Raw genomic sequence first — 25319 nt, 5'->3', positions numbered from 1 at the left:
TTTAGTTTTTTAATGGAGAGAAGCCAGGTAGAAAGGGAAATAGAAAAACAGAACTCAATGCCATTTGCAATAAAAGTGTTTTTTATAAAAACAAAAATAGCTGGGCGTGGTGCTTCACGCCTGTAATCCCAGCACTTTGGGAGGCTGAGGTGGGTGGATCACGAGGTCAGGCGCTCGAGATCAGCCTGGCCAAGATGGTAAAACCCTGTCATTACTAAAAATACAAAAATTAGCTGGATACAGGGGTAGGCGCCTGTAATTCCAGCTACTTAGGAGATGGAGGCAGGAGAATCGCCTGAACCCAGGAGGCAGAAGTTGCAGTGAGCCGAGATTGCACCACTGCACTGCAGCCTGGCAACAGAGCAAGATTCAGTCTCCAAAAAAAAGCCTGTAAGCAATTTTTTCCACTTGTCTCACATGTGACTATACAACCAGATTCCTAGAAAATGTCCCTGTTTTTCTCATTCCCCCTCCCTGTGGCATGGAAACAGGATCCCCAGGTCTAAAGGATGAGAGATCTCAGGGTGCAGGTTAAAACTGGATGATGGGAGCCCAGTGGCATCGACTGGCTGTGCCCCAGTGGGTCACACAAAGTTCAGCAAGAATAGAATTTAATTAAATATTCTACACAATGGGATGGAATAGAAGACCCTTTTGAGGAAATAATAGTTTCTCAAAGAAATGGAGAAATGCCCAAGGGAGTAGCACATTCAGAGCAGGCATGGAGTAGATGGATTTCAGAAGGAATTTGACTGTCACGGGTCCGAGGCCAGGCCACTCCCCTCTGAGCAGGTTCTGACAGCAAGGAGCTGCTCGGACCTGGATGTGTGGTGAAAAAACAAAACGGTCGTATGTGCAGAATTTCACAGTTAACAAATCACTTTAATAAAACATGGAGTCCTCCTCCCATGTCTATGGGAAAATGTTAAATGTATTTATTTTGTGAAGTTACGTATCAGCTCACAGTTTCTTTGAGCCCAATGTGAGCCCCAAACTGTATAAAAACATGCATTCAGCCCTTCTACCACCTCTATGCAACTTTACTTGCTAAAAAATGTGTGACATTCCAAAGTTCTAAAGTGGCCAGGGTGACCAGTCATTCCCAACCGTTGCTAGAAATCAATGTGACCAACGGGGGCAAATGCAGCAATTGATACAATCACACCCCCATTTCTCCAGATTTGGTTTGACAGTTCTTTTCACGCCTTCCCCCTTGGGTTCGTTCCCTAATCATGTCCCCCCACAGAACCTTCTCCCAGGTCCACTTGCCCCACTAAGGACTCACACGGACTGTGGGTTGGAGAGTCAGCCTGTCACTTCCTGTGTGACGTTGGGCAAGGTGCTTATCTACCCTTGGACGTCAGTTTACCCATCTGTGAAATGGATGATGATAACAGAGTTATGAAGAGTGAATGAGCTGATGCGATAGCCCTTGGAAGATGCACTGGCACGTGATGGCATTTCCCTTTCCACAGCAGCTGCTGCCCTCTCTAGCCTCTGTTTCCTGTGAAGTGGGGTTAGTCAAAGCTGTGTCCTGAGGAGCTCTTGTAAAAGAGGAAGGCTTCTGTGGGAGGCAGGACAAACGCCCCTCCCAGACTTCCACAGCCTGACCCTCAGCACCTGTTTCCTACCTAACAAAGGAGATAAGGCTGCAGATGGAATTACGGCCGCTTGTCAGCCACCTTAAGATGAGAGATTATCCTAGATTATCCAGCGGGCCCAATGTAACCACAAGGGTCCTTGTTAGTGGAGGCAGGAGGCAACAGTCAGTGTCAGAGTGATGGGATGTGACGACTCAACCTCTCCTTGCTGGCCTTGAAGATGGAGGAAGGGGCCATGAGCCAAGGATTGCAGGTGGCCTCTGGAGGCCAGAAAATATAAAGAAATTGATTCTGTCCTAAAGCTTCCAGAGGAACACTGCCTTCATGACATCTTGAGTTTCGTTCAGTGCGACTCATTCAGACTTCTGACCTTCAGAAATGTAAGATGACACATTAGTGTTGTTTTAAATACTAAGTTTGTGATAACTCGATACTGAGCCTAGCAGGGTGCCTTGCGCAGGTAACGCTCCTAAACAGGACACTGTCACCATGTTCATTACCATCACCATTGTGGGCCTAAGGTATACAGAAGTGAAAGTTATCCCAAAGGTTCTCACAGTGGCTCATCCTGTAATGTAGCCTCATTTTAAGGCCGTCTGATCTCCATGATGCATTACCTTCTCATCCAGACCACCCAGGGCACGTGAGAAGAGCCACTTGTGGGGCACCTCGGGCATGCTTAACTGTGCCAACCTGTGTCCTGTGTGCTATGGGAAAGGTAGCAGCCAGCCAGTGCTGCCCCTGTTGTGATTGGTTCTCCCCTCCCTTATACAGAGCTCACTGCTGGGCTTACTGCTTCCCCTGCTGAAACAGCTGCCTCTAAAAGGGGCACGGGTCTTGCCTTCTTTTTATTTTTCAAAGTTCTTTGAACATGGGCATGCTCCATGAAAGTATTTGGAAGGAAAAAGTTCATGAAAAGAGTCTGTCAAAGCATAGCTGATGGAATGAAACAAGATAGATATCGCTGGGTGAGGATGTATTTTGTGATGCCTTATGACTTCACTGGGGAAGGGAGGAGTCTTCTCTAAGCCACCCACCCACCTGGCAACCCTGGCTCATGTAGAGGTCTTCAGTCTGGATGCTCTCTCACTGTCTGTCAATGTGGAAATGGGGCAACATCCCCCAAATAAGTTAGCCTGCCAATCACACAATTTACTCCCCGAGGAGACCTGTACATTCTCAGATATATAAACGCACAGAGAGAGTAGGCATCAGCTTCAGTCAAATCAATGACACAGAGTTGCCATATGCCATCAGGCACTGTACTACATGTCTTACACAAACTCTTTGAGGCGGGTTCCATTATACTTCCATTTTTCCCATGAGGTAATTGTGCATTAAGATGGCCATGCACCTTGCCCAGGTTCTACATAATAAATGATTACATTGAAAATCTTTCCCAGGTCTGCTTGGTAGACTCTCTACCCCTGTCCTTTCCCTGTGTGCCGCCCCAGGCCCATGGGGAGGCCCCGGCATGGCGTGTTTCCATGGGGACCTCCATCCCATCCAGCCACTTCTACCCAATGTCACTGATGTGCACACCAAGCCAGGCATTTTGAAATTATTTAGAATCCAAAAACATGGCATGCACTCCAAACTTAATAATCTCCTTAGCAAATTCTGATCTAAGCATGTGGGTTTTTAAATGGATTCAAAACCAGCAGCCCAGATGACTTCAAAGTTCAGTTTGAATAACCATTTTACATTGAATTAGTAAGTCAGGAAAAATGAGTTATTAACATAGCGTGATTCAATCGTTAAATTTACAAAATAAGGACTTTATTTCAAAAATCTTAAATATTAGAATTTTATCCTGATCTCTTTCATCACTTTTATTAGACCTAAAAGAAATTCCATAAGATATAAGCCTTTTAATACTCAGATTCTGTAAAACAAACAAACAAATAAGACAATACATAACTCTAGGGCGACTGGCCAATGAATCATTTGGGAGAAGGCTGGAGTTGGAATCTTGTCTCACATCGGAACTCTCTGAACGGTGGTTATGAGTAACAGTTGTCTGATGACAGATAACCCTTGATTTTCATCCTGGTTTCCCATTTACTTGTTGCATGAACTGGAAAAATCAACAAAACTTCTTTGAACCTCAGTTCTTCTCACCAGCAAAACCAGGATGTCTGCTAAAACTGGTCGCTTAGTGAGTTAAGCAAAACGGGGTCCAGAGTGCCTATGCAAGGTGCCAGCCTCCTGTAAGTCCTTAATGTCTTCTGGCTAAAAAGAAAAAATGAAAAACATCTTATACTGAAACAAATGCCAAGTCAACCTGATATAGGTAGCAGAAGCAAAAGTAAATCAGTATTCATATGTTATCGGGATGAAAAAAATTCTATGAAGCATAATCCCAGTGGTAAAAGCCGGGAAGCTACAGCCCGTTATGGATAAGTTTCGGGACATCTATAAAATCAAAATGGAAGGTTGGTCATTGAGAAGCAAGATAGCATGGTGGTTCAGAGCTGTACTCTAATGCTTGCGTGCCTGGGTTCAACAGGAGCCTCACCTGTTCACAGCTGTGTGACCTAGGACAAATTATCGTCCCTCTCGGTGCCTCACTCTGCTCAGTCTTCAATGGAGCTAATGAAATCTAGTCCACAAGGTTACTGTGATGATGAAAGTAATTAACACTTCTGAAGAATTTAGTACAGTGCCTGACTTATGGAAAGTACTAATTTAAATAATATATATAAAACAATATACACCAGCCCCTCAAATTTTTGTTATAATGTTTTGTTATAATGCTGATGAGGAAAAACAGTAGTTTTGTTATACGTTGTTTCACTTAAAAATCATGGTTTCCAGGCACCTACTGAGGATGGCAAGTGTAGATGCAGTCCCTCTTCCTACATATATATATGTGTATACGTATATATAAAATTTGTTAGCTATCAATATAAAAAAATTAAAGGGCAAAAACAGACTAAAGTATTGAACAAGTTTGCACTCTTATTTTAAAGGGTATTGCAAAATCAGACATGAACAGTTTATATATATTAATATATTATATGATATATATGCATATTTATATATGCATATGTATATAGGTGAAGGTCAGCAAACATATATAAAAAGTTAAACTTTTTTATATAAAAGAAATGTGCATTTCAGCAATGAGATTAATAGTAATCTATCACATCAGTCTAAGACATAAAAGAAAGGGGATCCCCAGTATGAGCCACTGTTTTATGAGGAAAGAAACCTCTCTCCTTGCTGGTGGGAGGGTAAACTGAATAAATATTTCTAGAGGACAATTTAAATTGATGTCTATTGTTCTAGCACGTGGGGGTTGTTTAGATACTATTGCTCAAGGTCATTGCCAAAGTCTGATGGCAAAAATTTAAAAAATTGCAACCTCAGGCATAAATGGGTTAACAATAGTTATCAAAAACCCAGCTGCAAAATACATTCTGCCTGATCTCACGGGTTTTTTTTTTTTCAATTTCTCTAAGAAAATAACTGGACAGGTGAGCAGCTATTTGCTGTGCTGGTGTCAAGCAGGCACAGTGTCTGCTGCCCCTCTGCACAGTCTCTACCGCCGAGAGCCACGCGGGATGGCAGAGAGAGGGTGACAAGATCCCCAGGGCAGGGCTGTGGGTGCACCGCCGTGTTATGGCTGCTCTTCTAGTTTTGTCTTATGGCCCTAGTTCTTCCTTAGAGACAGATGAATATCTCTGGGTGAGGAATAGGACTGACAGCTGCCAAGCGTTCTCAGGATTACTATTTTTTAAACAGTTTTATTGAAATATATTTGACAAACTGTGCACACTTAAAATATAACATGTGATACACACGCACACATGCACACACCTATGAAGCCATCACCATAATCAAGATCATCACCCTTTTTGTCATCCCTCCCTCTTGCCCAGCCCCCCTCACCCCCAGGCAGCCAGGATCTGCTTTCTGTCACCCTCCATTACTTTTGCATTTCCTAGAGTTTTCTCTGAATGGCAGCATTCTATAGGTACTCTTTTTTGGCCTGGCTTCTTTCACTCAACATAAATACTGTAAGGTTGTAAATATATTTCATATATTCAAAAAGTTAAGTAGAGATATGGAAGATATGCTTTTTAAAAATAAAACTTTTAGAAATGAAAACTAGAATGTGTGAGAACAACATGCTCCATGGCATTCAGGGAAGGTCAGACATTGCAAAAGGCTTGTGATGTTGAGGATACAGCAATTAAAAATGTTCTAAATCAAACACAGAGAGAAAAAGATGTCTTAAATGGAAAGAAGACCAGTTAAGTTGTAGGACAACTTCAATTGGCCTAATACACTTGCAGTTGAAGCCAGTGACAGTGGGTTTTCTGATCTTGATGAAAACTATTAACCCCCAGATTCAAGAAGCGCAGCAAAAGCCATGCACATAAACATTAAGACACCGAGACACAGCATAATCAAATTGCCCAAAACCAGTGACAAAGACAAAATCTCAAAAGCAGCCAGAGAAGGAAGACACTTTATGTACAGAGAATGAATATAATGTGATATGAAGCAAAAACCAAGAGAATTGCAAGAGAAATGGACAACGCTGCACTTATAGTTTATGATTTCAATACCCCTCTCTCAGTGATTGACAGGACAAGCAGGCAGAAAGGCAGTAAGTGTGGAGCAGACCTGAGCACCACCATCAGCCAACTTGACCAAGGTGACATTTACACAACACTTCACTCAACAACAGCAGAATACACATCTTTTTAATTTCAAATGAAACATTTGCCAAGTTAGGTCATATTTTGGGCCATTAAAACAAGCCTTATATTCAAATGATTCAAGAGATATGATGTTCTCTGACCACAACAGAATAAAATGAGAAATCAGTTACATAAGGCCCGGCATGGTGGCTCATGCCTGTAATCCCGGCACTTTGGGAGTTCAAGGCAGGCAGATCACAAGGTCAAGAGATCAAGACCATCCTAGCCAACATGGTGAAACCCCGTCTCTACTAAAAATACAAAAATTAGCCAGGCGTGGTGGTGTGTGCCTGTAGTCCCAGCTGCTCCGGAGGCTGAGGCAAGAGAATTGCTTGAACCTGGGAAGCGGAGGTTGCTGTGAGCCGAGATCACGTCATGGCACTCCAGACTGGCAACAGAGTGAGGGAAAAAAAAAAAAATCAGTTGGACATCAGGAAAATCTTAAAATACATACAACTAAATAATATACTCCTAAATCACCCATGAATCAAGGAAGAAATCAAAAGGGACATTAGAAAGTATTTTATCTGAATAAAAATGAAAACATATCATTTTCATTCAGGGATGAACGCTAACTAACTCAGTGCTCTCAGAGAAATCTGTAGCACTAAATGCCTGTATTAAAAGAAGGTCTCAAATGACCTCAGCTTTTATGTGAAAGACTATCAAAGCAAAAACTACTTAAACTCAATGTAAACAGAAGAAAGTAAATAATAAATAAACAACAAAGATCAAAGCAGAAACCCGTGCTAAAGATAACAGAAAAAATATAGAGAAAATGAATGAAACCAAAAGCTAGTTCCTTGAGAAGATCAGTAAAATTGATAAGCCCCTAGCCAGGATGATCAGAACAACAACAACAACAAAGACATAAATTGCCAATATCAGGAATGAGAGAGGTGACAACACTACACTTTTTACAGATAAAGGATAAAATGGAAATATGAACAACTTTATGCCTATACGTTTCACAACTGAGATGAAATAGAAAAGTTCCCTGATGATACACATTACCAAAGCTACCTCAAAAAGAAACAGATAAGCTGTATAGTCCTATACTTATTTAAAAATTGAATTCATTGTTAAAAAGTTTCTAATAAAAAAACTTCAATGCTAGTTGGTTTCTCTGGTGAATTCTATAAAACATTTAAGAAAGAAATAGTTCCAATTCTAGACAAACCCATCCAGAAAACTGATGCAGAGAGAATAGTTCCAAATTTATTCCAGGAGGACAGCGTTGCCCTGATGCTAATATGAGATAAAGACATTAGAAAAGCAACAACAACAAAACAAGACTCGGGGTCCCTCAGTGTCACTGGCTGCTTCTCCCTTGAGGGGTTCTCCTCCAGGCCTCTCACCTCCAGCTCTGGTGTACCCCGATTTGCCCCTGCAGTTGATTGAACCTGGACTCAAGCCTAGGACCTATCCACTCCTGTTTGCTCATCTGCTTTTACTGGATTGTGAAATCGTTGAGAAACTTCTTCTTCATAACCCTGTGCTGAGAACATAGTAGGTATTTGGCAGATATTACTGGATTCAGTTTTGAAGCTGGGAGGCAGGTTGAACATAAATGTTAGTAGAATCCAATTCAACCTGGAATGCTGTGATAAATAGAACATATGAAATCGAACAGAAATAATAATTAACAACTGTATTTCTGACCACAAAATAGATAGCACCATTATGGAGAGAAAGGTACAGAAGCAAAGACATTGCTCAGCAATGAAATTTAAGGATGGGTCGGGAGGTGTTGGAACCTCCAAAGGTCCTGCTGGTTGATACTTAAATTCTTCTTCTTTTTTTTTTTTTTTTTCCAAGAAGAAGCCTTGCTTTGTCAGGCAGGCTGGAGTGCAGTGGTGCGACCTCGGCTCACTGCAACCTTCAGCTCCCAGGTTCAAGTGATTCTCCTGCCTCAGCCTGCCAAGTAGCTGGGATGACAGGTGTGCACCATTGCATTAGGCTAATTTTTGTATTTTTAGTAGAGACGGGATTTTGCCATGTTAGCCAGGCTGGTCTGAAAATCCTGGCCTCAAGTGACCTGTCCACCTCTGCCTCCCAAAGTCCTGGGATTACAGGTGAGAGCCACCTTGTCTGGTCAACACTAAAATTCTGACTATCCCAAATAATTAGCCTAAATTAGTCATAATAATTCCATTTCACCATGATCAATTTAGGAATGAATGTGAGGGGAAATATCCTTGGGGACTTCCTGAAAAAGTTTCCTCCTACCTAGTGATAAGACCCAGGGAGATGGTATCCCCCTTCCATGGACAGTTTGTCTCTGGCTGTGATGCCTGGACCTGTAGCAGATATCCTGCAACCAAGTGGGGTGTCCACCATCCTGAGGCAAAGCCAGCACACAGCAGAAGGCAGAGATGGCATCGGCCCTATCTTTCAACTTCTGGTTTTGTAGATAATATATTCCCTTGCCGTTTCAGTCAATTAGGGTCATGTTTTACATTATTTACAGTCAAAACCATTGTCAAAGGTTATAAATAATAATGTCATTGGGGGCTGCATTAGTGTAAGTATAGTTTCTAAGGCAAGTGTGAAGTGTGAGAAATCATATATTAGTTAGGTAAAAGCCATGCTGCTGCTGTAACAAAAAGTCCCCAGATTCTCCAGAGCAAAATGGGATCAAAGTTTATTTCTCACATAAGCAGGGGGAAGCCGGCACAGTTCCCAGCTTGGAAAGGCAGCTCTGTCATCTTCAACACAAGGCTTCTAATCTTGCTCTAGGTATCACTTACACTTGGGAAAGAAAAAAGAGCATGAAGAGGTGCATGCCTGATGCCTTCAGGAGCAAGTTCAGAAGCAGGACACATTGCTCTCTGTAGGGGACGTGTGGAGCTGCAGGGAGGTGGCTTCAGTGCCTGGGCAGTAGCTGTGGCCTTGGGCAGTGAGGGAGAGAGAGATGGATGCTGTAGCCATCAACATTTAGCATGGCACATACATTTTTCTAATCATGGGACTCCCGGAGTACTGTTTATCATTATGAGGAGACACAAGAAGTACAAACAAGGTCAGAGGAGAATTACCAGTAGCCAACCAGCAGATAAGGTGAGTCAAAGCCACGTCATGGGAGGATGGTGGTGGTGGGGGCTGATGGGGCTTAGGCTGGGCAAGGAAGACGACTAGGGCTGCCAAGGCAGGAGGAAGAACACAACCCTTCCTCACATGCGTGAGCGATTATATTGTGGAGAAGTGGTTAAATGATTAATTTTGACTTCGGGGCAAAGACCTTCTGTTCGGTGCAGTTTACAGAGCAGGTTATGGCTCAACATCAGGAGGGAACAAAAGAATGATAACAGTTGAAGTTACTCATGATTAGAATAAAGAAACGCCAGTGAGTCACACGGAGGAGATAATACAGATCTGGTGGCTCATCAAGGAGGTATTATAGCCCACAGACAGGTGAAGATGAAGAAAACATTTTCCCTTACAAACAATGATGCATCTGTATTTGATCTACTGGAAAGGTCTTTGACCTATGATCTACCAGCTTCCAGTATGCTTAAGCCTCGTACAGAGACAAAGGCAATTGAAATGAGGCTATGTACTACTAATATATAGGAGATTTATGATTTTAAAAGTCATCCTCAGGGCGGGCTTGGTGGCTTATGCCTATAATCCCAGCACTGTGGGAGGCCTCTGAGGCGGGTGGATCATCTGAGGTCAGGAGTTTGAGACCAGCCTGGCTAACATGGTGAAACCCGTTTTCTACTAAAAATACAAAAAATTAGCTGGGTGTGGTGGTGCCCGCCTGTAATCTCAGCTACTTGGGAGGCTGAGGCAGGAGAATCACTTGAACCTGGGAGGCGGAGGTTGTAGTGAGCCAAGATCTCATCATTGCACTCCAGCTTGGGCAACAGGAGTGAAACTCCGTCTCAAATAAAAAATAAAAATAAATAAAATAAAAGTCATCCTCATCTTGTATGAGATTCTTAGTCTCATAAGAATTTGAATCTCGGGACTGGCCTTCAGCAGATGAATATCTTCTCTGACCCAGCATCCCGTGGAACAGGCTTGGACACGGACTTCCCGCTGACCTCAAAGGCAGCTCTCTTCTTGAACTGGACCTACTTCAAATGTAAGGCAGGACTTTTTATTCTGGAAAGAATTTTGCTCACATAACAGACACTGGCGATCATATCCTTTTTAAACGATGTTGAGCTAACAGGTTGTTATACGAGTTGCTAAACTAGGAGTTCTTGTCCTATGGAGAGACTCTCAAGTCTTCCAAAACATATTCTTTTCTACCTTTCACTCAAGTAATTTATCTACTCTGAAGAATGCCAAAAACACACTGCTGTGCCCTGCCCAGCGCCACACACATTTCCCACTGCTTTTTTTTTTTTTTTTTTAGGTGAATCAGCAAATGTGGATCCAAAAGTGGAAGATATTAGATACCGCTGATGGCAGATGTTTTGCCAATAGGTCAGATGGCTGCATGTTTTTAATGAAGCATGCCCCATCACCTGAGAGCAAAGATCAAATGATCAAGGTAGTGTGTGCGGACAGCTTTTTCCAGCCACTGGCAGACTCCGTTTCCTTTGTCAATTTCTGTCTGGGATATGATGCTGTTCAAATGCTGGTGAGCCTTTTGTAGTTAAATTATGCTGAAACATGGTGTGTTTTGAGGAGCAAGTTGTCAGCCAACTCAACGATACCATCAGTGGGAGTGGTCTATAACTCAGGCACAGCTCCCGTATCTCTGTGGCTTGGTCAGATTCTCTAATGACTCTTTCACGCACATTTCTTGCTGGCATTCTTTATGGAGATATTTGGTTACTGATACAGACATATTACTCTTGTCCCAAATAACTCAGAATGTTTGGGCTTCCAAGAATGGCTCCACCTTTACAGAGTCTAAGATGACACAGGCTCTTCCCTCCACCCCTATTTGGGTTTTGGTCTAGCAGAAAGTGTGAACAGATGGTGCGAGGCCCACAGATGAGGCCAGAATCTCATTAGGTAGAAATCCGAGCAATTCAGGACGTCTAACTACTACAGGAGCTCAGATGCCTTCATGCTTTGGAGCTTTCATCTATAAAAGATACTTGGGGCAAGGATAAACCATGGGCTGGGTGGGATAAAGGAGGTGTCCAGAAAGAGCATGTGTTATGCACATTTGTGACTGGAATATTCTCTTGTTTGCTAGAAAAAAATCATTAATATTTGCATTGCTTTTTAAGTTAATACCATTTCAAGTTATTGTAATTTTGCATGCTATAACAACCTCGTTATTTTCTAATTATATTTTTGTACTTTGAGATAATTGCAGATTCACACACAGAAGACATAATAAAGAACTCTCCTACGTATCTTTTACCAGATTTTTCTCAATGCTTACATCTTGCAAAATTACAAAACAATATCCCAGCCAGGATACTGACATTGATGCGATTAAGGTAAAGCACATTTCATCACTAATATTCCATCTGCTGTCCTTTAGTAGACACACGTAAGCCTTCCTCCTTCCTCACTCTCTTTTCATCCCTGACTTCTGGCAACCACAAACTGCTTTCCACATCGGTAATTTTGTCATTTTAAGAATGTTATATTGGCCAGGTGTGGCGGCTCATGCCTGTAATCCCAGCACTTTGGGAGGCCGAGGTGGGTGGATTGCTTGCGGTCAGGAGTTTGAGATTAGCCTGGCCAACATGGTAAAACCCCGTCTCTACTAAAAATACAAAAATTAGCCAGGTGTGGTGGTGTGCACCTGTAATCCCAGCTACTCGGTAGGCTGAGGCACGAAAATCACTTGAACCTGACAGGTAGAGGTTGCAGTAACCAAGATCACACCATTGCACTCCAGTCTGGGTGACAGAGTAAGACTCTGTCTCAAAAAAAAAAAAAAAAAAAAGGATAAATAGAATCTAGTATGTAACCTTTTGAGTTTGGCTTTTTGCACTCACTCAGTATAATTCTCTAGAGATTCACCCAGGTGGTTGTGTGGGTCAATAGTCTTTTTGTCTTTGCTGCTTAGTAGCATCTCATGATATGAAGGGACCACAGTTTGTTTAACCATTCACTCAGTGAAAGCTATTTCCAGTTCCGAGGTGTCACAAATAAAGCTACTGTGAACATTCGTGCACATGTTTTTATGTAAACCTGTCTTCACTTCTTCGGGCTCTATGATCCAGATAATTTCTGGGCGATAAGGTTTCATGTTTCCTTTTATAAGAAACTGCCAAACTATTCCCCGTAGTTGCTGTACAGGTGGGCGTACAATTTTAATTCCCACCAGTCATGTATGAGTGATGTGGTCTCTGCATCCTTGCCCGCGCTTGGTGGTGTCACTATTTTTTATTTCAGTCTTTCTAAGGTATGTGGTGTTATATCATTATGGTCTTAATTTGCATTTCCCTAATGGCTAGTGATAGTCACATCTTTTCAGGTGTTTGCCATCTGTACATCTTCTTCAGTGAAATGTCTATTTATTTATTTGTTTGTTTATTTATTTATTTTGAGATGGAGTCTTGCTCTGTCGCCAGGCTGGAGTACAGTGGTGTGATCTGTTCATTTTTTTTCGTCCATTTCCTAATGAGATTATTTGTATTTTTACTGTTGAATTCCAAGGCTTCTTTATATATTGCAGATACTAGTCCTTTGTTGAATATGTGGTCTGCAAATACCTCCCTCCAGTCTGTGGATTGTCCTTCCATCCTCTTAACAAGGTCGTTTGCAGAACAAAAGTTTTTAATTTTTAAAGTTCCAATTTATCTATTTCTTCTTTTACGGATTGTTCTGATTTTCTCCTTTGTTTTTTCTCCCCCAAATTTGACAGGTTTATGTTTTGCATAACATTGTTTATGATTCATTTTGAGTTACTTTTGCATATGGTATGAGGTACAGGTCTAAGCTCTTTTTGTTTTCTTTTGCTTTTGGATGTTCAATTGTTCCAGTAACATTGTCAACAATGCTATTCTTCCTTCATTGAATTGCTTCAGCAGCTTTGTCAAAATGAGTTTGGCACATTTGTGTGAGTCCATTCTGGGATCTCTTATTCCTGGGATCTATTCTGTTCCAAGGGCCTTTGTCTCTTCCACTCTGTGAGGACCACATGGCGTTGACTGCTGTGGCTGGACAGTGTGGTATAACCACCTTGTGTGTAACGCATCTAGTTCCTCCCCTCCGCCCTGACCCACCATCCAAGAAACCAGCTGCCTATAAGAGTTATACATTATGTCACCTACAGCTTTTGAAAAAAGATGCTCAACTTCTGCAGGGTGCAGGGTGTGGGTAGTTTCTTCAAAGGTCAGTGCACATTTCTAAATTTTAATAATTACATTTCCTTACTCCTGCTTGGCAACAGGACCAGAAGGGTAGTCAAAAACAATGCAGTAACTTATGAAAGTAGAGGCTGCAAGGAGGTCCTGGCAAGCACAAATCTCTGGAAAATGATTCAACTCGGGACGACTGCAGCAAAAACTTTCCAAGGTCTCTACTTTTTCAAGGACAAGGGCTAGTATTTCAGTGATATTTAAATTTATTCTAAACTAGCAAGAGAAGCCAAGAAGAAGGTCGCCATGAGAAAAAGAGTTCCTTCCTACAGTCCCAGAGATTTGTATAACCTCATTCTATATGGACTTGAATTCTGAAGATGGGAGAGAATAAATCCCCACACTGGCGTAGTGAATGACGACACTGGTACACCCATGTGTGCTGGCTGTAACTGGGACCCTCTGTCTTCCACTCAAGAAAAGTCTACTGGGATGCTGGTTGAGTGACCATGGCTTTGTAACAGGGAAACCCTTGAATCTGCTCTAATTATTCCTCTCCTTGGTCCTACTTAAAACCAATTAATTGTCAAGGCTTTCAACTAAATGCTAAGTAATAAATTATTCAGAATATAGCTAAGAGTGCAAAACTGTGAGAACTGCTGTAGTAGATTTTACCAAAGATAGACACTCACTCCCAAACTGCTGGAGAAATGGTTTCCATGTTTACTAAAGGTGTTGTGCTGGTGACATGGATGAGGTATGTCCTCTGGGATTCTCAAGTGATTTTATCCCTTGAGAATGAGTCACTTACCCAAGAAGGCAACAGGAGCTCCTGACCTCAGAGGCCCCCTACATTCCTGCGTTCTGTAACTTAGACGGGCATTGGGAATATACATTGTTTGCTATGTAGTATTTTCGGGAAGACCCAACGGTATTTCTATTTAAAATTGTTATTTAAAATTGCAAAAAAAAGTCATCTTTTGTTATTACCTGATCTTTCCCAAAGTCAGAGAACTCAGATAATCTACCTGTTTTGTAATCTTAATGATAATCAACATGTACCAACATATAAACATCATTCTTATAAAAGCAACCCTAAATTAAGATCTACACAGAGTAAAAAAGAAGAGCTTGCAAATTTTTTGAGTATTTTGTTTTACTTTTGTCAGATGAATAAAATTGAATTTTTCAAAAAGCTGGAGTTAATGGAAAACTATAATACTCGTCTATAAAGACTTACATTTGCTTAAATGTATTTGTTATGGATTGAATTGTTCTTCCTCCAGAACAAAAAAGGAGGTCAAAATGCTAACCCTCGGTACCAGTGAATGGGACTTTATTTTGCTGATGATCAAGTTAAGATGAGGTCTTTAGGGTGGGTCCTAATCCAGTATGATTGTGTCCTTATAAAAAGAGAAAATTTGGGCACCCAGGGAGAATGCCCAGTAAAAATGAGAATTACACTGCCACAAGTCAAGGAGCTAAGGGAAGCTGGAGAGCAGCCTGGAACAGATGCTTCGCCAGGGTCTTCAGAGGGAGCATGGCCCTGCTGACACCCTGACCTTGGACTTCTGGCCTCCAGACTGTAAGAGAATACATTTCTGTTTGTGGCACTTTGTCATGGTAGCCCTAGCAAACTAATACAGTATTTTCCATATTCTTTTGGGAAATAACTGTAGTTTGCAAGCCTCCAAATTGAAACAGAAGCTTCCAAAAGAAGACAGCTGACAGTGCATTTGAGTTCTTGAGAATTCAACTTTCTTGAACCCTGCTAGGAGACAATTTGGCCCAAGTAAATGAATTATGTGTTCACAGTAATACAGAAGCCCTGGTTTATATCCTTAGTGCCTCGAGTGTCATTCTAGCTCACATCTAAATAAAAGGGATTAACAATAATATTTCAACTTCACTGGAGCTATGTCTGCCAGGAAGGAATGAATCAGCAGCCACAAAAACATTCCTGCTTGTGAAGTCGACCCGGGAAGACTTAGCATAATCCATGAAAGCAGAGAGAATTCATTTCAGAAGGCTATCTGCTTCAACATTTCTGTCTAGGTTTTAAGTGATTCCCACTTCTAATATGTTAAGTATTTGTAAGCCATATTTAGTTCTTCTAAATTTAATTAGCTTTTCTTGTGATGTCCACCATGGGAAAAATTCCAAGATATACTTAGAAATATAGAAAAGCTTGGAAAAAACAGTAAGAACCATGAAAACAAATCATATCTTACAACCATGACCCTATCATTTTGTCATCTCTTTACTTGAGTAATATAATGGCTTTCTTTTTAAAACTGTTTCACTTGGAAATAATTTTGAACTTAACAAGAAAGTTACAAGTAGCCCTCAGTGACCCTTTCCAGAGCCGCCTATCAGCATTTTCCCATGCTTGCTTTATCAGTTGCCCTTTTTCTATCCGTATACATCACCCACCACTTATTTTTTGCTCAATGATCAATTCACTAAATATTTACTGAGCGCTGGATTCTGTGGAAGCCACAGTGGTGGAGAGAAAGTCATGAGAACTCAGCAAGGGCAGAACCAGGATGTCAGAGCAGGTGACAATGATCATTTTTAGTTAAGTCCAGGAATAGACTGGTCCTTAACATACTGAATGGAGTCTGGGAATTCTGGGGGGCATTCTTCCTGAACATACCTCATTTTAACCTGATGCTTGTGTCCTTACTGGCCCCTGTCGGCTTCACCTGAAGAAGCACATCAGAACATAGGTCCGAGTGGATACAAAGGTTGCTAAGGGTTTTGTCCATAATTTTGAGATTTGTATTTTCCAAGTTCCAGGAATATAATGTTTTCTGGGTGGACATAGTTTACTTTCAAGTCAGTGTTGTTCACCTTTGGATTCCCAGCCTCTAGAATTGTGCCTGGCACAAAAATACTTGAGGAATGCACGAAACATGAAAGTTTCAGTAGTCTATATGAAAGCTATAGAGCGCACTTATAGCATGCAGACACAAACTCCTTTACCTCTGTCAGTGGTTTCGTGGGAGAGGCTCTACTAGTGTCCTCCTTTTACAGAGTAGGATGTAAAGACACAAAGAAGTTTGTTTTCACATAGTCCCCTAGCCAGTGGTTAAAACTGAATCGCACTCCACAGTTGTTCATTCCTCAGACCTGCCTGACCTCTATGTTTATCAGCAGAAGTTGGGGCATCTCTAGGCCATCATACTTTCTACATGTTCAGGCTGAATTGATATTTCCTTTTTTTTGGGGGGGGGACAGAGTATCACTCTGTCACCCAGGCTGGAGTGCAGTGGTGCTATCTTGGTTCACTGCAACCTCTGCCTTCTGGGTTCAAGCTATTCTCCTGCCTCAGACTCTTGAGTAGCTGGGATTATAGGCACCCACCACCACACCCAGCTAATTTTTGTATTTGTAGGAGGGATGGGGTTTCACCATGTTGACCAGGCTGGTCTCGAACTCCTCACCTTAAGAGATCTGCCTGCCTCAGCCTTCCAAAGCTCTCGGATTAAAGATGTGAGCCACTGCACTTGAACAGCATTTCCTTTTAAAAAGCCCCTTCTGTTGGAGAGGATGTGGAGAAATAGGAACAGTTTTACACTGTTGGTGGGAGTGTAAATTAGTTCAACCATTGTGGAAGACAGTGTGGTGATTCCTTAAGGATCTAGAAATAAAAATTCCATTTGACCCAGCAATCCCATTACTGGGTATATATCCAAAGGATTATAAATCGTTCTACTATAAGGACACGTGCACATGAATGTTCATTGCAGCACTGTTTACAATAGCAAAGACATGGAACCAACCCAAATGCCCATCGATGATACACTGGACAGGGAAAATGTGGCACATATACACCATGGAATATTATGCAGCCATCAAAAACGATGAGTTTGTGTCCTTTGTAGGGACATGGATGAACCTGGAAACCATCATTCTCAGCAAACTGACAGAAGAGCAGAAAATCAAACACCACATGTTCTCAATCATGGGCGGGTGTTGAACAATGAGAACACATGGACACAGGGAGGGGAGCACTACACACTTGGGTCTGTTGGGGGGAAATGGGGGAGGGACAGTGAGGGGTGGGGAGTTGGTGAGAGATAGTGTGGGGAGAAATGCCAGATATAGGTGAAGGGAAGGAAGGCAGCAAATCACACTGCCATGTGTGTACCTATGCAACAATCTTGCATGTTCTTCAAACGTACCCCAAAACCTAAAATGCAATTAAAAAAAAGCCCCTTCTAGACTGCTTCTTCCTCAAGGATTAAAACTTAGTGTTCAGATACCTTGCATCTTCCATTAGAAAATACTGAAGTCACTGAAGATTCAGTAAGCTTACAAAACCCAACTGTAATTACAAAACTTCTAGATTTGAGGAAGCTCTGTGACAGTCACCTGTGATGGAGGCTATCTAAAAGCATTGGGAAAAACTAAGTATTCTAAGTCTTCTCATTATTCTTCAGACTGGCAAGTTAAGGGAAGAAGCTGAGAGAAAATTCACCCTCTTGATGGTTTTCCGCTCCTAAGTAACACTGACTAGCAGAGCTCAAGTACAAACTTTGCTGAAAAGAGTGGCTGTGGACTGTGGCACACCAGTCTTCACAAATTGTGTTGGGGACCCCAAATGGGAAAGGGAATACAGAGTTTCCAGTTATAAAAAACATCTCAACTTCCTCCTGGCAGGTAGGTGCTAAGGAATTACACTGAAAAAAAGAACCAAAAATCCTCTAGCAGAGACTCTGTGCCCTGAGGTCAGGCGCTCCCCTCTGGATGTTCCTGCCTTACGCAATTGCAATCGTATTCATGGAAGCAAATCAAGAGGAAAATATGTGGAGGAAAAACCCTTCTGACATCTCTAAATTGCATCTACTGACTAGTGGCCCAGCCAGCTCCTCCAAAGTGGTGAGTCACTGCAGTAGAGAAGAGGCCCAAGCAGGGAGCCTGGCAAGAGCTCTGAGGTCCTTCTGCCCAATCAGCAGCAGCCCCCGGCTGGGAGCTGTCCTTGGGGTCCAAGGCTACATAGCTGAGAGGCCACAGAGAGCCAAGAACTGTTAAAAGGACCGAGCTGGTAAGGAGGAGAAAGTGGGGGCTGGCAGCTCACCGCATTTTGTTGCTATGAAGTCACTTAAAAAATACAAAGAACAATATGATTTGTAGGTGGTTATTGATAGCTCCAAGCATCCAATCCTTCTAGTTTATAAAGATACAAATCTTAATTATTAATGGTTAAGATGAAGAAACAAATGCCTTGAAGTTAGGAAATTCAAACGAATTGCTTCCTCAGATCCCCTCACACAAAAGAGGGTCTGTTCTGTAAAGTCCAGCTTGCTTGGCCTATTCCAAGACCAGTGACGCTCCTGGTTCTTTCCCAGTGAGGCCAGCTAAACTCAGGTTGCAGAAACTTGAGTTCTTTAGGCAGAAACCCACCTGGGAGCCAGGTGAGAGAGGCCCACACCTGGCAGCACTGCTTTTTTGCCAAACATACTTTTGATAAATGCCGCATAAAGTGATAGTCCAGAAAGCACTGTTTTCCTATGGAATGAACCCGAAGTTGTGATTGCATTGTTGCTGAAAATGTCCCACTCATACACAGGAAGAGTAAGTCAAAAGGGCAAAGACACAGCACCTGCAGGCCTCCACCATCATTTGAGGGAAATTATTTTCTCAGCCATAGGAAATTAGTATAGATTATTATGTGTTGTCACTGTATAAGGACTCACAATAGTGTGTGTTGTGTATATAAAAGACTACTCAACCATATGATAAATTTAAAGTTCTTGCTAGCTATACGAGCTATCAAATAAATATATATAAACAAATTAAGTGGGTTTATAGGAATGAGATGAGGCATACCCCTTTAAAATGCTGTGGTGGGACTTTGTTTTTTTCTTTTTGGAGACAGGTTTTCACTCTGTTGCCCAGGCTGGAGTGCAGTGGCATAATTATGGCTCACCGTAGCCTCGACCTCCCCAGCTCGAGCGATTCTCCCTCCTCAGCCTTCCAAGTACCTGGAACTAGAGATTTGTGCCACCACACTTGGCCAGTTTTGCATTTTTTGTTGAGAGAGGATCTCATCATGTTGCCCAGAGTGGTCTTGAACTCCTGAGTTCCGCCCATGTGATCCTCCAGCCTCGGCCTCCTAAAGTGCTTGTGTTGCAGGCGGGAGCCGCTGTGCCCGGCCTGCTGTAGGACTTTTGAATTGACAATCTTTTTGTCTTCAGCCTTAGCAGTAAGGGCTCTGAGGTTGTATTATTAAATGTAATACTGGCATTTAACTTGAGCTGTAGTCCTATATTTTTTAAAAATACCAATTTAATTTTTATTAAGAATATGTTTTAAAAATTAGGAATGAATGTTGAATTTTATCAAATGCAGCCATGGAAAAATATCAAATGATAGTTTCCTCCCTTTTTGGTGAAGGTGATTAATATATTCTTATTTTATTTCATTTATTGTTATTTTTTTCTATTTTATTCATATATTTTATTTTCTTTATTCCGTTGCCCAGGTTGGAAGTGCAGTGGCGTGATCTCTGCTCACTGCAACCTCCACCTTCTAGGTTCGAGAGATTCTCATGCCTCAGCCTCCTGAGTAGCTGGGATTACAAGCATGCACTTTGCCTGGCTAATTGCTTGTATTTTTAGTAGAGAGAGGGTTTTGCCATGTTGGCCAGGCTAGTCTTGAATTCCTGGCCTCAAGTGATCCACCTGCCTTGGCCTCCCAAAGCGCTGGGATTACAGGCGTGAGCCACCACATCCGGCCTAGTTATTAATATGCTTTAAATATTAAAACCTTTATATCCTGATTTAATACTGATGATCATGGAATTTAATTTTCTTACTCTGCTGCTGGAGACTATGTGTTAATGTTTTATTTAGATTTTTGGTATCAAAAATCAATAAGACTGGCATGTAGTTTAATTTTTAATTTGGAATATTTTTGTCCCATTTTTAGATCAATAAATTGTTCATTTCATAAAAACACACTTGGAAGCTTTTCTTCTGTCTCACCTGTGGCATAGTTTGAAAATTGTTCTGGACTTATGTGCTTCTTAATAGTTTGGTGTATTTTCTCTGTGAAACCATCTGGGATTGGTGCTTTTGGAGGGACAGAACTTCAAATGCTCTTTCAGATTTCTATCTCTATTCAAGTCAGTTTGTTGCATAATGAACCCTGATAACTGTTTTCTACTTTCAAAATTTTATGATTTATTTAATTTCCTTAAGGTTATTTTCTGTTTCTCATTTTTATTTTGTACATGTATTGTACTCACTTTGTTCATCATATTTAGACATGTTAGCTAATAATCTGTCATTTAATTGTAAAAAGAATAATCTCTTGGATTACTTCATTTTGCAGTTGATATCATTAAATTATACTTTCATTCTTTCAACTTCTTTGCTTCTGTTTTGCTTAGTGCATATGTCTGTGTGTATACTTGTGTGTGTTGTGAATTTTTCCTGTTTGAGTTGAATACATACTTAGTTTACTTTTATTTGTTGTTGCTCCACGTTATACCAATGGGGTTTCTTCTGTCAGTGCTTTCTGCTAAGCGCTTACATTGTCCTTTGTTTGTTTTAATCCTATCATCCAAAAATAACAATATATACATATGGTTTAAATATAAATACATACAATTATCTTTATTCTAAAATTTTTAGTTACATTTTTTCATTTTTATGTTACAAATATAGTAAATACTATCCCATCTTTTTTTCTCTATATAAATCCTCTATTTTATTTTATTTTTTGAGACAGAGTCTTGCTCTGTTGCCCAGGCTGGAGTGCAGTGGCATGATCTCAGCTCATTGCAACCTCTACCTCCCAGATTCAAGCGATTCTCCTGTCTCAGCCTCCCGAGTAGCCGGGACTATAGGCATGTGCCAACATGCCTGGCTAATTTCTTGTATTTTTAGTAGAGACGAGGTTTCACCATGTTAGCCAGGATGGTCTCGATCTCCTGACCTTGTGGTCTGCCTGCCTCGGCCTCCCAAAGTGCTGGGATTATAGGAGTGAGCCACCATGCCTGGCCCAATTTTATTTTATGTTTTACAAAATTGGTCATTATAGCTTCTTTTCTTAAAAATTATGTTTTTCTTATCATTTACCCAATTTTTGTATGCACATTTAAACAGTTTTTTATAATTAAAACAATAATAATAATTACCAAATAATTTAAATAATTTTAAAACACAAGGAGGTTACTTGATTTTGGGGGGTAGGAAGTATCTGGATGTCAGTAGGATTATCTTTTTTAAGTCCAGCGACTTTATTAGGCCGTGTTTTAGTTCTTTTTTTTGAGATGTGGTCTCACTCTGTCACCTAGGTCAGATCACCACTCACTACAGCCTCACTTCCTGGACCCCAGTAATCCTTCAATCTCAGCCTACTGAGTAGCTGGGATCACAGGCATGCACCACCAAGCCCAGCTTTTTTTTTTTTTTTTTTTCTGTAGAGATGGGGTTTCACTATATTGCTTAGGCTGGTCTTGAACTCCTGGGCTCAAGCAGTCCTTCTGCCTTGGCCTCCCAAATGCTGGGATTATAGGCATGACCCACTACACCCACTCATATTCTAGTATTAATAGATGTGAATCCATTTCTTCCCTGGGACACAGTTCCTTTTTAAATATATAGGTCTATATCTCTTTTTCAATATAGTTTTTTAAAAATATAGTTTAAAATATTTTTCCTGTTCAAATTTCCTGGGCTTTTTTGGGGGAGACACTAATTATAGATACCCTTTCCTTGTCTTATGCACATTCTTCCTGGTCTGTTTTCCATGGGTATTACTTTTCCTAAAATCAATTTTTACTTTTTTTATTTTGCAGAATTTTCTCCAACATGTCATCCATATAGTTTCTTCTCTTTTCTGTGAATCCATCTACTTTACTTTTTTTCTTTTCCATTTCTTTTCTCAACCCTGTTAATTCATTGTCTCTTTATTTCATCTTGGAGTTCTTTCATTTTGGCTTTAAACTCTCCTTTCAAAGAAACTTTTTTTTTCCCATTAATTTACCTTTTGTGTGGAGAACTTCTCAGTTAAAATTTTCACCTGTTGATGACAACTGTTTTCAAAGTTATACCTTCATCTTCTCTTTCGGTCATTTTTATACACCACTTTTTCCTGAAGCAGATTTGCATAGATCCAGTAATTATTTGCTTTTATTATTACTATTCCTCTCTACATGTAGAAGTTCACCTTTTCATAAAGGATGTTCTTCCCTGGGTTGTTGTGAATTATGGCCGGGGAAGGCTGGGGCAGAGAGTTTTAGCAGGTACCTCATGTTCTCCTCTGCCTTCAGAGAGCTCCTTCATTTTCACTCATCCATATAAACATGATTGCTCTGGGCCAGCAGAGTATATTTCTGGATCTCAGGTAAGTTACCACTGGAAGCTATTTATCATTGGGGCACAGCACTCATCTTTCCTTTTTATTGTGTACCTGGCACATGGTGTATTTATTTGTGTTGATTTTTCTATAGTTTGCAAGTGGTGTGACTCTAGGTCTATGAATCACCAATGGTTCCTCCTCTAGGTAGCCACATCAACAAACAGCTTCCTACAAAGATGGCTTCCTGCATGTTTTGTCCTTCAGTCCTATGTCCTAGGAATTTTGTGGCATTAGGGTTCGGGGAGATTCTTTAAATCATTTTTTGCTCTATAATCTTTTCTTCCAAACGAGGGACCTTTGTTGGTTCTTCCAGATATGCTGTAAACTTGGAGGATTCTGTGTGTTCTTGGAAATGGTAGCATCCTTTCTCCTTTTAGTCTAATTTTTACTGTTCTTGGCATCCATTCTTGGATTACTGGTCATATTCTGGGCCATAGATTTCTTTTTTTTGTTGTTTCTGGGAAGGCTGAGTTTCTATTTCTATTTCTCAGTCCCTTTGTTGATTTCAGTTGTAATCAGAAATAAGGGGTAGATAAGATACTTATGCTACCATTTTAAACTGGAAGTCACATTATGCACTTTATTAAGTGGCTCTTCAGTTCTGGCTAGAGCATATCTTATCAGTAGTATGATTCCCTAGAGAATATTTATGCAAATGGACCTTATATTTTGGAACAACAAGTATTCAAAAACTCCTTTAGAACTGAAATTGCTGTAAAGAAAATTGATGTCAATAATTTTGCATGGTCTTACCTCATTAGCTTCGTATCTGGAAATGTCCACCAAGGGACTCTCTTCTGCCCTTGCCTCCCCTGTGCTGTTGGATGTTTTTTCCAGAAGAGGGAGTTGTAGGCTGTCAGACAAATCATTAATCTTCATCAGAAGTTCATCTAACAGATTTGCAAATTCATCCAAGTAGTAATTCTGAAGGGAAGAAAATTAGATTAGTAAACGCATTCAAGAATCTCATTTTCCCTCTTTCCTCATTATGTGAAACATTTAGAGGTACCATCTGTAGATGGTATTGGGCTATGTTAGGAAACATACTGACCCTGCCTGCAGTCAGAAGACTTGGGTGCTGGGCCTGCTCTTATGTCTCTATATCTCAGTTGCTTCAATAATAATGTACATATACAGATGTGTATGTAAATGCTACGGTTAACAATACCTCCATAAAAAAACTATTGAATGGATTTAAAGGCAATAATGCATAGTGCTGCTATGGGAAAATGAGGTCATTCTTCCGTCCCTTCAATTAATAAATCTTTATTGAGTACTGTTCAAAACAAATAAAGTCAATAATGGATGGGGAAGCACATGACAGAGAGTAAAGCCCTATCACAATGTACAGCACCATGATCACATATGACTGCCTTCAGAACCTCACTGGATGATACCTCAATATCAGCTCATAGGGTTTGGCTGTGTCCCCATTCAAATCTCTACTTGAATTGTATCTCCCAGAATTCCTGTGTGTTGTGGGAGGGACCTAGGGGGAGGTAATTGAATCATGGGGGCTGGTCTTTGCCGTACTATTCTTGTGATAGTAAATAAGTCTCATGAGATCTGATGGTTTATCAGGAGTTTCTGCTTTTGCATCTTGCTCATTTTTCTCTGGCTGCCTCCATGTAAGAAGTGCCTTTCGCCTCTCGCCATGATTCTGAGGCTTCCCAGCCATGTGGAACAATAAGTCCAATTAAACCTCTTTTTGTTCCCAGTTTTGGGTATGTCTTTATCAGCAGTGTGAAAATGAACTAAGACAGTAAATTGGTACAAGTAGAGTGGGGCATTCCTGAAAAGATACCCAAAAATGTGGAAGTGACTTTGGAACTGGGTAACAGGCAGAGGTTGGAATAGTTTGGAGGGCTCAGAAGGAGACAGGAAAATATGGGAAAGTTTGGAACTTCTAGAGACCTGTTGAATGGCTTTGACAAAAATGCTGATAGTGATATGAACAATAAGGTCCAGACTGAGGTGCTCTCAGATGCAGATGAGAATCTTGTTGGGAACTGGAGCAAAGGGGACTCTTCTTATGTTTTAGCAGAGACTGGTGGCATTTTGCCCCTGCCCTAGCGATTTGTGGAACTTTGAACTTGAGAGTGATGATTTAGGGTATTTGATATAAATTTCTAAGCAACAAAGCATTCAAGAGGTGACTTGGGTGCTGTTAAAAGCATTCCATTTTAAAAGGGAAATTGAACATAAAAGTTAAAAAAAAATTACAGCCTGACAATGCAGTAGAAGAGAAAAAACTCATTTTCTGGGGAGAAGTTCAAGTCAGCTGTAGAACTTTGCATAAGTAGCAAGGAGCCTAATGCTAATCCCTAAGACCATGAGAAAAATTTCTCCAGGCCATGTCAGAGAACTTCACAGCAGCCCCTCCCAACACAAGCCTGGAGGCCCAG

The 25319-nt window shown here is 40.9% G+C and overlaps 1 protein-coding gene across 1 annotated transcript in view; it reads right to left on the bottom strand.

The window, feature by feature from the left end:
* Window positions 1-3350: 3350 nt before the first annotated feature.
* Window positions 3351-25319, bottom strand: part of PKD1L1 (polycystin 1 like 1, transient receptor potential channel interacting) — a 183103-nt gene continuing 161134 nt past the window's right edge. The window contains 2 exon segments of the mRNA XM_032244258.1: window positions 3351-3833; window positions 23668-23838. Of these exon segments, the coding sequence (XP_032100149.1) occupies window positions 3765-3833; window positions 23668-23838 (240 nt within the window). The 3' untranslated portion in view covers window positions 3351-3764.

This window comes from Sapajus apella, unplaced genomic scaffold (genome assembly GCF_009761245.1).
Source record: "Sapajus apella isolate SASKATOON/1434 unplaced genomic scaffold, GSC_monkey_1.0 scaffold54, whole genome shotgun sequence".
Classification (NCBI taxonomy): domain Eukaryota; kingdom Metazoa; phylum Chordata; class Mammalia; order Primates; family Cebidae; genus Sapajus; species Sapajus apella.
This window is presented reverse-complemented; position numbering and strand designations above follow the sequence as displayed.